Source organism: Peromyscus californicus, unplaced genomic scaffold, assembly GCF_007827085.1.
Source record: "Peromyscus californicus insignis strain IS unplaced genomic scaffold, ASM782708v3 Scaffold_22__1_contigs__length_63687245, whole genome shotgun sequence".
NCBI lineage: Eukaryota > Metazoa > Chordata > Mammalia > Rodentia > Cricetidae > Peromyscus > Peromyscus californicus.
The window spans coordinates 1,796,239-1,811,840 of NW_026294525.1; the positions used below are offsets into that span (position 1 = coordinate 1,796,239).

Sequence of the window (15,602 nt, forward strand, 5' to 3'; positions counted from 1 at the left end):
TGACCATTCGAGTTGTCGCTGCTCTGTAATTGGGTTCATTTTTGGGGATGGTCAGACTTTTAACTTTTGATTCGCCATGAGTGAATCCAAATGTTTTCTTGAGGTTGGAAAAACAGGTCTACTGGAATTGGCGGATTCAGGATATGGCGGGACTTAGGCTCAGACCTCCCAGAGCAACGACGAGGGCGGGCTAGAGGAGCCCGGTGGGTGGGTGGGGGCGGGGCGGGGGACGGAAGTGGACCTGCCCCGGCGGCCATTTTGCCGTGAGACAGCAGGAGCCCGGCGCGATGCTTTCCACTGCTGCTTACAGGGATCCCGACCGAGAGCTGGCTATGGGGCCTCACGGCTCCGCCGGCCCTGTACAGCTGCGGTTCTCACCGTATGCCTTCAACGGAGGGTAAACGCTCGGGTCTGCTGCGCTCACCTTGGTCGAGCCCGGGGTCGCGGCGGGCGGGTGTGGGAATGGCGGAGATGCAGCCTGTTAGGGCGCTCCGAGGCCCGTACCCGGACCGGTGCACCGACGCCCTTGGTGCCGCCTGCTCCCGCAGGGCGGCTGCAACCTGAACCCTCCGCTCTGCGGGCTGTTGTTTCGTGGGGCTTGAACAGGTTTCCAAAGCCAGCCGGAGAGGGGCGGTATTCTTGTTAGGATTGGTTTGCCCTGGTTGGTAGACGCGTAGCTGTTTCTGTGGCCGAGCCGTCTGATCATTTATTATTTCAAATAGAAAATAACGTTGATGAATTAGACTTAATTTTGTAGATCACTGATTTTTTTTTCTTTTAATGCTTGTTGGGTTTAAGTTCAGGGGTGACATATAGCAGTTGTTTTGTTCTCTGAGACGTGCCCTGCTGGGCAAGTCCTACTGAGCTGTGTCCCCGGCCTTAGGCGGTCGGCCTGTTTGTGTGTATTATCTCAAATTGCTTGTGCATTTTAATTCTGCTTTATTCGAAGGGATTTTTTCCTTCGAATTTAGGATCTTTGACAATACAGGGATATTCTTCATCAAATTTTATACGTTGAAACAACCATTATAAAAAAAAAAAACAACGTAGTTTGTTAAGAAAAGCAAAACAGCCAGGAGGTGGTGGGGCATGCCTTTAATCCCAGCGCTCGAGAGGCAAAGGCCAGCCTGGTCTACAGAGCGAGTTCCAGGACAGTCAGGGCTACAAGGAGAAACCTTGCCTTAAAAAAAAAAAAAAAAAAAAAAAAAAAAAAAGGAAAAGAAAAAAACATTAACTATGTCTTTATGAATGTTGAACATTGACTATATAAGGAGTGAAATAGTGGTTTTAACCTTGATTGTGCCATTTGAAGAACAAATGTGAATGTGTGCTGTGTGGGTTCCTTTCAGTTTCTTGTATAGGTTGAGGGAGACTCAAGGTGGTTACATTTTTGTAAGCTGCAAGCAGTTAAGTGAATATTCATAGTCTTAGTCCTTGGCTCTTGGCATTTAAACAGCCCTGTCAAAGGGCTGGTATGTATCCCTGCAGGCCAGAAGAGGGCATCAGATCCCATTACAGATGGTTGTGAGCCACCATGTGGTTGCTGGGAATTGAACTCAGGACCTCTGGAAGAACAGCCAGTGCTCTTAACCACTGAGCCATCTCTCCAGCCCTCCAGTGTGCTTCTTAACTCTGCATGTGAGCACTGAGTACTTACGTTGTAAGGCGTGTTAATAATTTCAGGGTGTTCTGAATGCAGTACTCATTCACTTTTTAACTTCCTGTAGTTCCTCTTAACTCATTACTTTCCTCATGGTACTTTCAACTCTCTAGTAAATTACACTCTCTCTGTCTCTGTCTCTCTCTTTTGTTCCTTTTAGCATTTATTGCAGCTAGCCTGCCAAGCAGCCTCTGGTTCTTTATTTATGAAGGTGTGACTCAGTGTCTTCCCTATCACCTCTTCCCAAGGAGGCACTAGAACAGGATTTGTGTCCCATTTTATATTCTGTGTCATATTTTTGAGAAAATTGAAGCCTTCAGAAGTTAACTTGTCCTCAGGCTTATAATGGGGAGGGTGCCATTAGAATCTAGGTTAGTAATGTTCCAAGATGACATACAGCCAGGGATACTTTCCTCCTGTCTTTTGTCCTTCACTTGAATTCTACTCTTATATCTAATAGATTTACCCAGACAGGTCCTGTGGAGCACACTCGTATTTGACGAGATAGAGTTGCCACCCTGAAGAATTAAATTTTTTTTTGTCTTTTTTTTTTTTTTTTTTTTAATTTATCAGTACTGTACTGGCAATTGCTGGAGAAGATTTTTCCATTGTTGCTTCAGACACTCGGTTGAGTGAAGGGTTTTCAATTCATACCCGAGATAGCCCCAAATGTTATAAATTGTAAGTAAATCAATCTTTCTTTTTTTCTTTCTAAGATTTATTTTATGTGTGTGCATGTTTTGTCTGTATGACACCATGTGTGTGCAGTGTCCACAGAGGTCAGAAGAGGGCATTGGCTCCCCTGCAGTTATAGTTGGTTGTTAGCTGCCATGTGGATACTGTGAGTTTAACCCACCCAGGTCCTCTGGAAGAACGGCCAGTGCTCTTAACCATCCATCGAGCCATCCCTGCCCATGAATAAATATTTCTAAAGACACATTCACTTGCCTTTGTGGTGGCAGTTGGGAAGGTGCAGGGCTGATCACAAAACTCTGTTAAACTTGAAGTAGAAGAGGACCCATCAAGGCTTGGGTTCTTTGCATAGACGTTTAAGGTGATGTGGAGTAGAAAATAAGGAAGGCAGCCTTGCCATGTTTCAGTCCTAGGCATGGCCCATATCTTTCCATAAAAAGCAATGAAGTTTGTCTTGTCTTCCCAGTTCCCAGCTACCCAATTTTTCTATCTCATTGACTGTTCTTCCATAAGGAGATTAAAATTAGACTTTAGTCATATGTTCATGTATTTTTAACTTTATTTTTTTCTGTAGAAGTAGTCAGATTTATGAAACTTCTATATGACCCTTGGGCTACATCATACTTCACCTTTCCCAGCCCTAGATTGTAAAATAGTCACCCTTATTTTCTTTAGCCTATTAATAGTATATTTTTGGCTCATCTAAAATTAATTTGGTGTAAGGAGATATTGGTATGTAGACTCCCATGCTGCAGAAATAAAAGAAATAGAGATAGTCCTTTTCTGAACTCAATTTGTTTGTAGGACTACTGTCTCTATACCTGGTCTCCAAGAGACAAACATGTTGCTTTGTAATATCAGTGCCCTGCTTTATCAACTGATTTCCCTGAAATTGGCTTTTTACAGAACAGACAAAACAGTCATTGGCTGCAGTGGTTTTCATGGAGATTGTCTCACTCTGACAAAGATTATTGAAGCAAGATTAAAGGTAGGTGCTTTTGTACATGTCTACCCTGTTGGGACAATTCCTAAGATTCCTGTGAGCCTCAATATGACTGTTGGATTAGAGAGGTAGCAGGTTAGCAGGTGGAGTTAGCATAGCCTAGAAATAAAGCAATACCACCACTGGCTGTTGGGGTCACACAAGAAACAGGAAACAGCAGCACACCTAGTCTCTTTAGACCTCTGTGCCTTGTCAGGGTTGTCTATTTTCTGGAGGTAGCCTGAGGGCTCTTTTGAAGTTTCTCCTTCTGAAGTGTATCGTGTCTGGCTGTGGCAGAAAATAGCTCAGGCAGCATATTGACAGAAGCATGATTTGGAACTATCTGCTGACCTTTCCTTCTTCACATGTTTCCACACTAGTAGACAACACAAAAAAGGAAAAAAATAATCTCTGGAGCATTGATGAAGGAAGGGCAGCAGCCCATCATCATCTGTCAGTCTTCGATAGAAATCACCAAGGGATGATGTGATAGGAACATGTTAGCAGGGGTGACCACATTCTCTGTTGCTTGTTTGGGTCACTTATGGAGATACATCACATATCACAAAACATTTACAAAACTTATATTTGCTATGGGGCTGTGTAGAAATTATTTCACTGTATGTTTTAGAACATGTAGTATTCGAAAGCTTCAGAAATTTACATTTATTAGCAGATACAGCATGCCTTCTAATTGATACTTTACTATAACTTACCTTAGAAATTCATCTGTATTTGTCTGCTTTTTGTTATATAGCTTACTTGTAATTGTTCAGTGTTTTGACCTTGATTTATAATACTTAGGCTTCGCTTTAGAAATGCTTGCTCTGTGACTAACAAAAAAATGGTGAAATTGGCCAGGCATGGTGGCACAGGCCTTTAACTCCAGCACTCTGAAGACAGAGGCAGGTGGATCTCTGAGGCCAGCCTGGTCTACAAAGCTAGTTCCAGGACAGCCAAGATTGTTACATAGAGAAAACATGTAAAAAACAACAAAAATTGTGACCTTAAATCCATTTTATGTTTATAATTTTTGTAGATAATTTGAAGTTTATAAGGATTTAGTATATCAGGATTATGAAATTCATGTATTGTCATCCTAAGATCTTTTTTAACCTAATTATTCCATTTATTCATTTTCTGTGTATGGATGTTTGGTCTACACATACGTATGTACACCATGGGTATGCCTGGTACTCAAGGAGCTCAAAAATGGTGCCAGATCCCTTGAAACTGTCTGTGAACACTTGTAAGCTGCCATGTAGGTACTGGGACTCAAACCCAGGTCTTTGCAAGAGCAGCAAGTGCTCTTAACTCTGCTGAGCCATCTTTCCATTCCAGTCCCTATGATCATGTTGTTGTTTTTGTTTTTTTGAGACAGTTTCTCTGTGTAGCTTTGGAGCCTATCCTGGAACTCACTCTGTAGACCAGGCTGGCCTCGAACTCTCAGAGATCCACCTGCCTCTGCCTCCCGAGTGCTGGGATTAAAGGTGTGTGCCACCACCTCCCAGCTATGATCATACTTTTGAGACTGTTTTCCTTGTCAGACACTGAGCAGCAAGACTGTTAACCTTCGATGATGTGTTTGTCTAGGAGTTTACAAAGAGTGGGATCCGAATGATTCAGTCCACTGAATTTTTGTTTGTTTGTAAGAGACCAGATCATAAATATTTTAAGTCTCAAGGGCTATCTCATTTCTGTCACAACTACCCTGTTTTGCTGTTGGATTGAGAAGGCAGCATAAACAACGTGGCTATATTCCAGGAAATTTTTACTTACAAGAGCAGGCAGTAGGTCAAGTTTGGCTGCTGGTGCTGATGCCATTGGGGTACACAGTGCAGGGATGAGATGCATTTGCAGCATGCTCCCCAGGCTCAGCTTACATCCCCTGTTTATTACATTGTTGAATTAGTAGTGGCTGAAATAAAGAGAGAGTAGGGTAAATAGCCTCTTTAAATCAGCATTCTTGACATCCTTCCCTTAAAAATCTTTGTTTGTTTTGAGACAGGGTTAGTATATAGTCCTGGCTTCCTGGAGCTTGATGTGTAGACCAGGCTGGCCTCAAACTCACAGAGATCCTTCTGCCTCTGCCTCCATGAGTGCTGGGACAACCATCTGTTCACTTAAAATAGGGAGCCAACTACAGACCAGAATAACAGTTCTACCACAGTCTTATCTTGTGAACCAGTGAGTTTATTGGGGTTATTTAGACGAGTATGGGTGAGGGATTACTTATAGGAACATGGGCAACTGAAAGGCTGCTGCATCACCGAAAAACCCACTGAAGCTTAGGTGACAAACAACTCAAGAAAGCTGCTTCTTGAAACCCTCCCATCAACATACAGGCAGCTGAGTGAGGGGGGAGTTTTCTTCTTGCCATTGTTTACTTTCTGTATAACCTTGAGAAAGGCCCTCTTGAATCTTGATTTCAACTTTCCTGGAATTTGTCAGATTTATTAGCATCCTGAGTCTTGAGAGTCTTGCTCTTTCTTCCAGGGAATGTTTCTACTGTGAAAAGCTTGTTACATGTTAACCACCTCAAATATATGTAATAAGCTGTCATTTTATGTTAGTAATACTGTGTTATTTGGTAATTAAAGAAAAAAGCTTTTGTGTTTCACTAAGGAATGCCTATACTGTGTACTGGTTGTCATTGAAGTCTGACAGGTTCTGACTCTGCTTTCCTCCCCCCCCCCCCAAACCATGAAGATGTACAAGCATTCCAATAACAAGGCCATGACAACCGGGGCAATTGCTGCAATGCTGTCTACCATCCTGTACTCAAGACGCTTCTTCCCTTACTATGTTTACAACATCATCGGTGGACTTGATGAAGAAGGTAGCATGTTGCTTTCTGACAAATGCACAAGTGTTATTTCATAAATGTGTGTGCTTCTGCCTGGAGTGGAGCCATCTAGCCCAGCAGCTTTGTGTTCTGATCATGAAAGTAGAAGAAACTAAAGCTAAAAGGGATAAATAACATCCAGGGGCATACCGCAAGTACTGTATATGGTACTGGGCGAGCTGTCAGGTGTCTGTTTTCTCAGAATCTGGAATGTGTTGATAGTTGTTAGCTTTTATCTTAGAGATTTGACCTACAGAACTTGATGTATGGTTACATAATAGACATAGTTAATTCAAACAGTTCTTAAAAAAAGGAATTTCTGAGGCTGGAAGAACTTGTGGTTAAGCGCTTGCACAGGACCTGAATTTGGTTCCCCAGCACCAACATGGTAGTTCACAACACAAATTTTAACTCCAGTTTAGGGGATCTGGTGCCCTCTTCTGACCTGCGGGTTTCAGGTAAGCATGTGGTACTCAATCTGTTGTGTAACATACTTTCCCTGGGGAGACATAATACATACACACTACTCACCCTAGGTAGGTAGCCCACAATAGACAAAAGTATAGATAACACCATAGTCCAACTTGGTGAGCTAATGAATTTTATTGGGGTTACTTATAGGACTGTAGGTAAGGGGATATGTAGAGGAGCAGAAATGGCTCAAAGATGGCTGCATCATGAAAGCTGGAAACCTGGAGCACACTGTACAGCCTTCGGGTAGTTTAACAGGTTGGAGAGTGTCCCTTTAGGTAGTTGAACAATACATGTTCAAACAGCTCAGCCAATCTCTGCTTTTTTGCAGCTTGGCTTGACTGAAAGTGACTCTCAGCAATATTTATTGTTTACTCTTGGGAGAGAAGGGTCTTTTTTTCCCCCCCCCCCGAGAGCCAAGGACCGAACTCAGGGCCTTGTGCTTGCTAGACAAGCACTCTACCACTGAGCTAAATCCCCAGCCCCAGAGAAGGGTCTTATAAATCTGATTAGTTTTAGGGACTTCCTGGGGCTATTGAGTTTACCTTCTGTCTTAACTTCCCTATAGGATGGAATGTTTTAATCAGGGAGGAAATGGCTATACAACACACTCAGAACATGAAGGCAGAAGACTTAGACACATAAAATAATAAATCTTTTTCTTTTTTAAAGTAATTTCTTAGTCTTTGGAGCTGGACATGGTAATACATGACTACAACCCTAGCACTTGGCAGCTGAAGTAGAGTTGTATCCTTCATGGGCTATTCATGACCTTATCTTAAAAAAACAAGGGTGATTTGGGTTAATTAATACCTGTATTTCACACAGTGTTCTCAGAATATGTATCTTTCGATTTTCCTGTCAGAGTGAGATAGGATATATATTTAAGACTTTTCTTAAGCTGGATGTTGAGGCACATCCAATCCCAGCACTTAGAGGTGAAGGGTCTCTGATTTGAGGCTAGCCTGCACTACATAGCAAGTTCCGGGACAGCTAGGACTACATAGAGAGATCCCGTCTCAAAAAACAAAACAACAACAAAAGATTTTATGTGTGTCTGTGTATTTGCTTCCCTCTCCTCATGTTTTTATTAGTTCTTTGAAAACTTTGTATAGTGTATTTTGATCATAGTCACCCATCTTCCCAACTCCTCCCAGGTACACCACCCTCTAATTCTCTGCCTACCCAGCTTCCTATCCTCTTTGTTTTCACTTCTTTCTCTCTTCCTTCCTCCCTTCCTCCCTTCCTCCCTCCCTTCCTCCCTTCCTCCTTCCTCCCTTCTTTCTTTCTTTCTTTCTTTCTTTCTTTCTTTCTTTCTTTCTTTCTTTCTTTTTCTTTCTTTCTTTCTTTCTCTTCTCTTTCTTTCTTTCTTTCTTTCTTTCTTTCTTTCTTTCTCTCTCTCTCTCTTCTTTCTTTCTTTTCTTTCTCTCTCTCTCTTTCTTTCTCTCTCTCTTTCTTTCTCTCTCTCTTTCTTTCTTTCTTTCTTTCTCTCTTTCTCTCTTTCTCTCTTTCTCTCTTTCTTCTTTCTTTTTCTTTCTTTCTTTCTCTTCTCTCTTTCTTTCTTTCTCTCTTTCTTTCTCTCTCTCTTTCTCTCTTTCTCTCTTTCTTTCTCTCTCTCTTTCTCTCTTTTTCTTTCTCTCTTTCTCTCTCTCTTTCTTTCTCTCTTTCTTTCTTTCTCTCTTTCTTTCTTTCTCTTTCTCTCTTTCTTTCTCTCTCTCTTTCTTTCTTTCTTTCTTTCTTTCTTTCTTTCTTTCTCTCTTCTCTCTCTTTCTTTCTTTCTCTCTCTTCTCTCTTTCTTTCTTTCCTTTTCCTTTTCCTTTTCCTTTTCCTTTTCCTTTTCCTCCCCAAGTACAGTTGTGGTTACTCATACTCTTAGACGTGTGGCCTTTCACTGGGATGTGGTCACCCTGCTAGAGGATATACCCTTAAAACTGACTCTCCCTCTTTCAAACAGCTGTCAGTTTCCAAAAGCTCCTTCACTAAGGGTGGGACTTCATGTCCACTTCCCTTCTCTAGGTTGGGATTTTTCTCTGGCTTGAGCTTGCTGAGGTCTTGTTCACAGATCACACCTGCTGTGAGTCCTTCTGCCAGTGCCCTCAGTGTCCAGAACAGTTCACTGTGGTCCTCACCACCTCTGGCATGCTGGTCTTTTCTCTTTCACCATCTTTTCACCCACACAAATAAATACACATAATGAAACATCTTAGGAGCCATTGTAGATTATTTTTCACTGTGTGTGTGTGTGTGTGTGTGTGTGTGTGTGTGTGTGTGTGTGATATACATGTGAGTGTGAATGTCTTCAGAGAGATGTGTCAGAGCTACTAAAGCTGTTGTGAGCTGCCCAGCAGGTGCTAAGAATCTTAACTTGGGTCCTTTGCAAGAGCAGTAAGTACACAATCTTAACCACGAGCCATCTCTCTAGCCCAGATATTTATTGTTTTAAGGTTGAACTGTCTTAAGAAAAATGAGTCCCAGGGGTGGGAGTGGGGTAGGATGAGGGAGTAGCTGGAAGTTTTCCTGGGTCTCGCCCAGTCCCACAGCCACTCAGACCCAAATAAACACACAAGAGGCTTATATTACTTACAGACTGTATGGCCTAATGGCTCAGACTTCTCACTAGCTAGCTCTTACAACTTAACTCAACCCATTACTATTAATCTGTGTATAGCCACGTGTTCCCTGGCTTTACCTGTGTCCCATTACATGTTGCTCCTTGGACAGCAGGTTGGCATCTCCCCCTACTCTCCTTTTTCCTCACTATATCTCTTGGATTTTCCCACTTGGCTCCATCCTGCTCTGCTATAGGCCAGTGCAGCTTTATTTATTAGCCAATGGGAGCAACACATATTCACAGCTTACAGAAGGACGTCCCACAGCAGGGGGCAGGGTTATAAAAAAGTGCATTATATGCATGTCAAAGAACTAATTTAATTTTAAAAAAATGACTAATAACTACAATAATTTTTAAAAGTAGCGAAAAGAAATCAGTCTTTGTGACTGATCTATCTTTCCCTAGCTGTATCACAGCAAGGGGCTCTGGAGATGAATGTAGGTAAAATTGAGGAATTTGGCTCAGGGTTAAGACTGGTCTTCCCCTCTCTCAAAGGGTGGAGCTGCTCCTCTGAGCCTGATAACGTGGTGCCTCCCTGAATTTTTTTTTTTTTTGACCATCACAAAGAAGTCCTTTGCCTTGCCCCTTGCCTTGAGTCTGCTTTTCAGGCTTTCTTTTCCTCAGCTTGTTTTGATATTTTACAGTAACTCTCCTGGTTTGTTTTTCTCACTTCCCCTTCTCATTCTCTTTATCTGTCCCTCCCTATTTTCTTTACAACTGCAGCTTACTTATAAGATTAAGTGAGGCTGGGCAGTGGTGCCGCACGCCTTTAATCCCAGCACTCAGGAGGCAGAGCCAGGCATTTCTCTGTGAGTTTGAGGCCAGCCTGGGCTACAGAGTGAGATACAGGACAGGCTCCAAAAACTATACAGAGAAATCCTGTCTCGAAAAACCGGGAAAAAAACAAAAAAAGATTAGGAGTGAGAGGGAAGTAGGGTCAGTAAGGATAAGGACTAAGTATTAGGTCAACTTTGAAAAGAAAAAGAATTTAAGATGGGTGAAGTAGCTAGGAGAGGAAAGCATGATACCGTTAAGGCCTACAGATTTTAGAGATTGTCTAAGTTACGGAAATTTGTAATTAAGTAAAAAGAGAAAGGTCAAGGATGAGAAGATGTAGGAGTAAAAGGAGGGTATATGAGCTGTGGCTGAAGAGTAAAAAATTGCCTTTGTAGACTGGGTTATCAAAACCAAGTCTTAAAACCTAACTTACAGCCAGGCAGTGCTGACACATGCCTTTAATCCCAGCACTTAGGAGGCAGAGACAGTCGGATCTCTGAGTTTGAGGCCAGCCTGGTCCACAGAGGGAGTTCCAAGATAGCCAGGGCTACACGGAGAAACTCTATCTTGAAATACCAAAAATGAAACATATGCTAGAGTAGAAATTAAATAAAAAAGATAAAATTATACTTGTAAAATTAATTGCTGACACATCTATGCTGAGTTGAAAGCTGAAATTCTCAAATCCGTCTGGCTACAGTACAGTCCCCTACTGTGCTGTGATGTGGCAAGTCGGACCTTGTGAGTGATTTGTTGGGGATTGGGAGTTTTGTTTTGCTTTTTAAGGTGGTCTCTCCCAGTCTGTAGCCCAGGTTGGCATTAAATTTGTTGTTGTGGCCCTCCTACCTCAACTTCTCAACTGATGAGGTTACAGACAGGAGTCACCATACTTGGCTGCACATTTTTAAAGACCTCTTCTAGGGGCCGGAGAGATGGCTTAGCAGTTAAGAGTGCTTTCTACTCTTCTAAAGGACCTGGGTTCAGTTCCTAACACCAATATGGCACCTCACAAAGTCTCCAATGTCAGTTCCAAGGGATCCCATGGCTTCTTTTGGCGATGTCATACACTTATGAGCATACAGACAAAACACTCAGACATTTTTTTAAAGACATTTTCAAAAATTCTAGTGATTATTCTTTGTTATAAACTCACGCAGTACATAGGCATATGGTACCTTCAGCTTTCCTCAAAGGTAGCCAGTTACAGGTAACAATATGCACACTGAACATGCAAGGAATACATGCATTTTACTGAGAATGACCTCTGCCTGATTTATTTATTTATTTTATTAATTTTTTTTGGTTTTTCCAGACAGGGTTTCTCTGTGTAGTTTTGGAGCCTGTCCTGGATCTTGCTCTGTAGACCAGGCTGGCCTTAAACGCACAGAGATCCTCCTGAGGGCTGGGATTAAAGGCGTGCGCCACCGATGCTTGACGACCTCTGTCTGTTTTAAAATTACTTTTTTGTGCAGGGAGTGTTTGCCATGGTGCAGATGTCAGGACAGCCTACCAATAGGTTCTGGGGATCAAATTCAAGTCAACAAACTGCAGCAAGTGCCATCACTCTCTGATCCATCTTTCTGGCCCTGACCCATCTTAGCATTTTAAGCATATTAACCTGTTTAGTAACTGAAACCAACAGCCCGACCAGACAAGTTACAACAGCTGGAGTGGTCCCACTCCAAGAGTTGCTTTCTCTAGCTTTTTTGATTTTTTTTTTCAATTTCTTTTTGTGTGTGTGTGTGTGTGTGTGTGTGTGCTTCTATTGTGAATGAATGCTGCCTTTCTAATAACTTAAGATGCCTGTAATTTTTTGCTATCTTGAATATAGCAAAGATATCTACCTTATTAAAAACAAACAATGAATAATTTCAGTGTTTTACAAAGAAACACACAAAGTCAAAGTATTTTGGCAAGACAATTCTGTTTGCAAAAGATGCACCAGAATCCAAACCAGGCTGGAAACACAGCAGGGCCAGCATTGCTCCCGTTTTTATCCCTGATGACTGCTCCTCAGCCCACTGGTGGGAACTCAGCCTCACTCTCTGACACAGTTGGCTAGTGGACATGAAGGTGAAGATTCAGGAAAAGTGAGTCCTTATCAGGCTACCTCTGGTTTAATTTTTTTTCTTACACATATGCATGAAATTTGTATGTTTTCAAATTTTTTAGGATAAATCCTGTTCTGCATATGAAATTATTATGTCATGGGCATGGGTTTCTTTGCATCGGACAGATACTAATGACAAATTGCTTTTCCAAAAGACATAATTTGATTTCAGTGGAATCTACAAGGATCACTTTTCTTGTGTTTCTCTTTTCCTTTTTTCAGAGCTGAGGACCGAACCCAGGGCCTTGAACTTGCTAGGCAAGCGCTCCACCACTGAGCTAAATCCCCAGCCCCTTGTGTTTCTCTTTAAAAAAAAAAAAAAAAAAAATTACTTGGGCTGGAGAGATGGTTTAGCATTTAGAGTATTTGTTGTCCTTCCAGAGGACCTGAGTTTGGAACCCAGCACACATTGTCCAGCTTACAGTTGCCTGTGACTCCATCCCCAAGGAATCTCTTGGCCTTCCTTCATAGACACTTATACATATGATATGGACATTTACATGGATATACACATAAATAAAATAATCTCTTAATTTTTAAGTTATTCCTTATCATTCCAGTAATTCAAAGCAAGCTGTAACATTTTGGGCCAAACAAAGCTCTTATTGGTATCATTTGTGTTTTGCTAAAACCCTTCCTTTATTAAATATTTAAAAAAATTAAATATTACCATTAAATTGGGTTTGGTGGTGTTTGACTGAGGGTGGTTCTCATCCTGTACCTGAGTCTAGTGATGAATTCACTGTCCTCCTACTTTACCCTAAACCATGGTGTCTTAGGGTCTCTATTGCTGCAGTGAAATACCATGACCAAAAAGTGAGTTGGGTAGGAAAGGGTTTATTTAGCTAACACTTGTCATTGAAGGAAGTCAGGACAGAACTCAAACAAGGCAAGAACCTAGAGGCAGAAGCTGATGTAGAGAACATGGAGGTATGTTGCTTACTAGTTTGTTCTTCATGACTTGCTCAGCCTGTTTTCTTACAGAACCCAGGAACACCAGCCCAGGGATGGCCCCACCCACAATGGGCTGGGCCCTTATGCATCAATCACTAATTAAAATGCTCTACAGGCTTGCCTACAGCCCAGACTTATGGAGGCATTTTCTCATTTGAGGTTCCCTCCTCTCTGATGACTCTAGCTTGTGTCAAGTTGACATAAAATGTCAACTTTTAGCTGGCACACATAATTTTTACAGTATGCTGTTAAAGAGTATGTTTACTTAATAGTAAAAAGATATACACAATGAGTTTCTGGTATTTTTACTTATATTTAGCACTAAGAAAATTTTAAGTTATCAGGTCTATGCTGCACCTACACAAGCTTATTTGTTAGAAGTAGTATGAAGATTTTGGGTAGAACTTGAAGTAAGGCCTGTGATTACCCACTGTGTCTGAATGGTGTGCTTGTTCAGGGCCATGAGATGGTTGCCAGGGACCTTAGTTCTAGGCAAGTTGGCCACAGTGTTGGGACATCAAGATGTGAACTTACCCCATTCCATAAAGAATAGCGTGCTGGGGTCCACTGCACAACAGTAAACATATTCTGACTTTTGCCGAAGGTTTAGCCAAGTCATTAGCACTCTGTATGTGTTTTGACTATGTCTTTTTGCGGTGTTAAGTGTACTTTTTCTTTAAGGAAAGGGAGCTGTGTATAGCTTTGACCCAGTGGGCTCCTACCAGAGAGACTCCTTCAAGGCTGGAGGCTCAGCAAGTGCCATGCTACAGCCTCTGCTTGACAACCAGGTAACATGCTTGTGCCTCTGCCTGTGCCAGCGAAGGCAGCTATGGTAGCCTCCAGCTTCTTCACTCTGCTGAGATGCTGAGAAGGCAGCTATGGTAGCCTCCAGCTTCTTCACTCTGCTGAGATGCTGCTAAGGTCTTCTTAACTGGTTTTCCCTACCAGACCATTTTTTTCTCTGTTCTGTTGGTGCCCTTTGGTCTTCACCTGCCCCGTGGCCTTACGGACTCTTTCTCTGCAGTTACTGGTCATGTGTTCGGTCTTCTCCATGCTATCTTTACCTGACATCACATAAGTGACTCCTTCATTACCCTGTTTCTGAGCTGTAGTCTGTCTCCCACCTATACTTTTTATTTATCCATCTTTTTTTTATACTGCCTCAATTCAGACCTGCGTTTATTGGGTTTTCTTCCCAAAATTCTTTCATCCTCCAAGCTCAGTTATCTAGTTCATGGCTGCTCATGGTTCCTACGCCTTGTCCTCTGCTGTTGGTTTGTCCATCTCACCTACACCACACCCAGCCTCTGCTTTGTCCTGAAACGATGTCGTCTCCTATCTGATCCCACACTTCAATCAGGGGTGTTGGATGCTCTTCAATTTCAGTGCCTTCTAGTTTTGTTTTACTGCCATTGTAAAAGTACCATGACCAAAAGCAACTTAGGGAGGAAAGAGTTTATTTCTGTTTACCTGCTTGTATTCTAGATGGAGGGAAGTTGGGGTAAGAACCTGGAGGCAGGAACTGAAGCAGAGGCCATGGAGGAATGTTGCTTACTAGCTTGTTCCCAGGGCTTGCTCAACCAGCTTACTTGTACAGCCAAGGACCACTTGCCCACAGTAGGCTGGGTCCTCCCACATCAATCATTCATCTAGAAAATGTCCCACAGACTTGCCTACAGGTCAGTCTGATGGAGGTGTTTTTTCAGCTGAAGCCCCCTCTTCCCACATAACCATGCCCCACCCTGCCCAGGTTCCTCTGATGAAGCTGCCTACTAACAGATTTACCTAATGACCATTTGGAGCTGTCTGGGCACGCCCTCTCCCCTTACTATGATTTTTTTTTTTTTTAAATTGTCTGTTTCTAGCTCAGTGTGTTTGTGCTCACATGATGCTTCATATGAGTTTCTGTTTCTACAGGTTGGTTTCAAAAATATGCAGAATGTGGAGCATGTCCCCCTGTCTTTGGACAGAGCCATGAGGCTGGTGAAAGATGTCTTTATTTCTGCAGCTGAAAGGGACGTGTACACTGGCGATGCCCTCAGGATCTGCATCGTGACCAAAGAGGGTATCAGGGAGGAGACTGTTCCCCTGAGGAAAGACTGATTGTGGCCTATATATTGGAGCTGTGGCACAAGTTTGTTTTATTAAAAAGAAATGAAAAGTACTCATTTTCTTACAGTGTGACTTCTCTAAATATGACAAATTGGGAAGAATTTCTTCCTTTGGGGCTGAAGAGATGACTCATCAGTTAAGAAAGTATGGCTCTTATAGAGGACCTAAGTTTGATTCTCGACACCCACCTGTAACTCTAATTCCAGGGGTTACAGTGCCCCCTTTTGTCCTCAACAGGCACATGCACATAAGTATATGTAATAAAAAATAAAATCTTTAATAAAAAAATTCTTTTTATCTGGGTATGTTTATTTATGTATTTATTTAAGATTTACGTTACATTATATGTATGTGCTTCTGTGAATATATGCCACACGTATGCAGGTA

The 15,602-nt window shown here is 42.1% G+C and overlaps 1 protein-coding gene across 1 annotated transcript; it reads left to right on the plus strand.

Annotated features, from left to right (window-relative positions):
- The first annotated feature begins 247 nt into the window (after window positions 1-247).
- Psmb1 (proteasome 20S subunit beta 1) lies at window positions 248-15,267 on the plus strand. The gene is made up of 6 exons (XM_052750707.1): window positions 248-397; window positions 2,234-2,341; window positions 3,260-3,341; window positions 6,045-6,174; window positions 13,785-13,891; window positions 15,021-15,267. Exons 1-6 carry the CDS (start codon window positions 288-290, stop codon window positions 15,204-15,206), a joined length of 723 nt encoding a protein of 240 aa, XP_052606667.1. The 5' UTR covers window positions 248-287; the 3' UTR covers window positions 15,207-15,267.
- The last annotated feature ends 335 nt before the right edge of the window (window positions 15,268-15,602 follow it).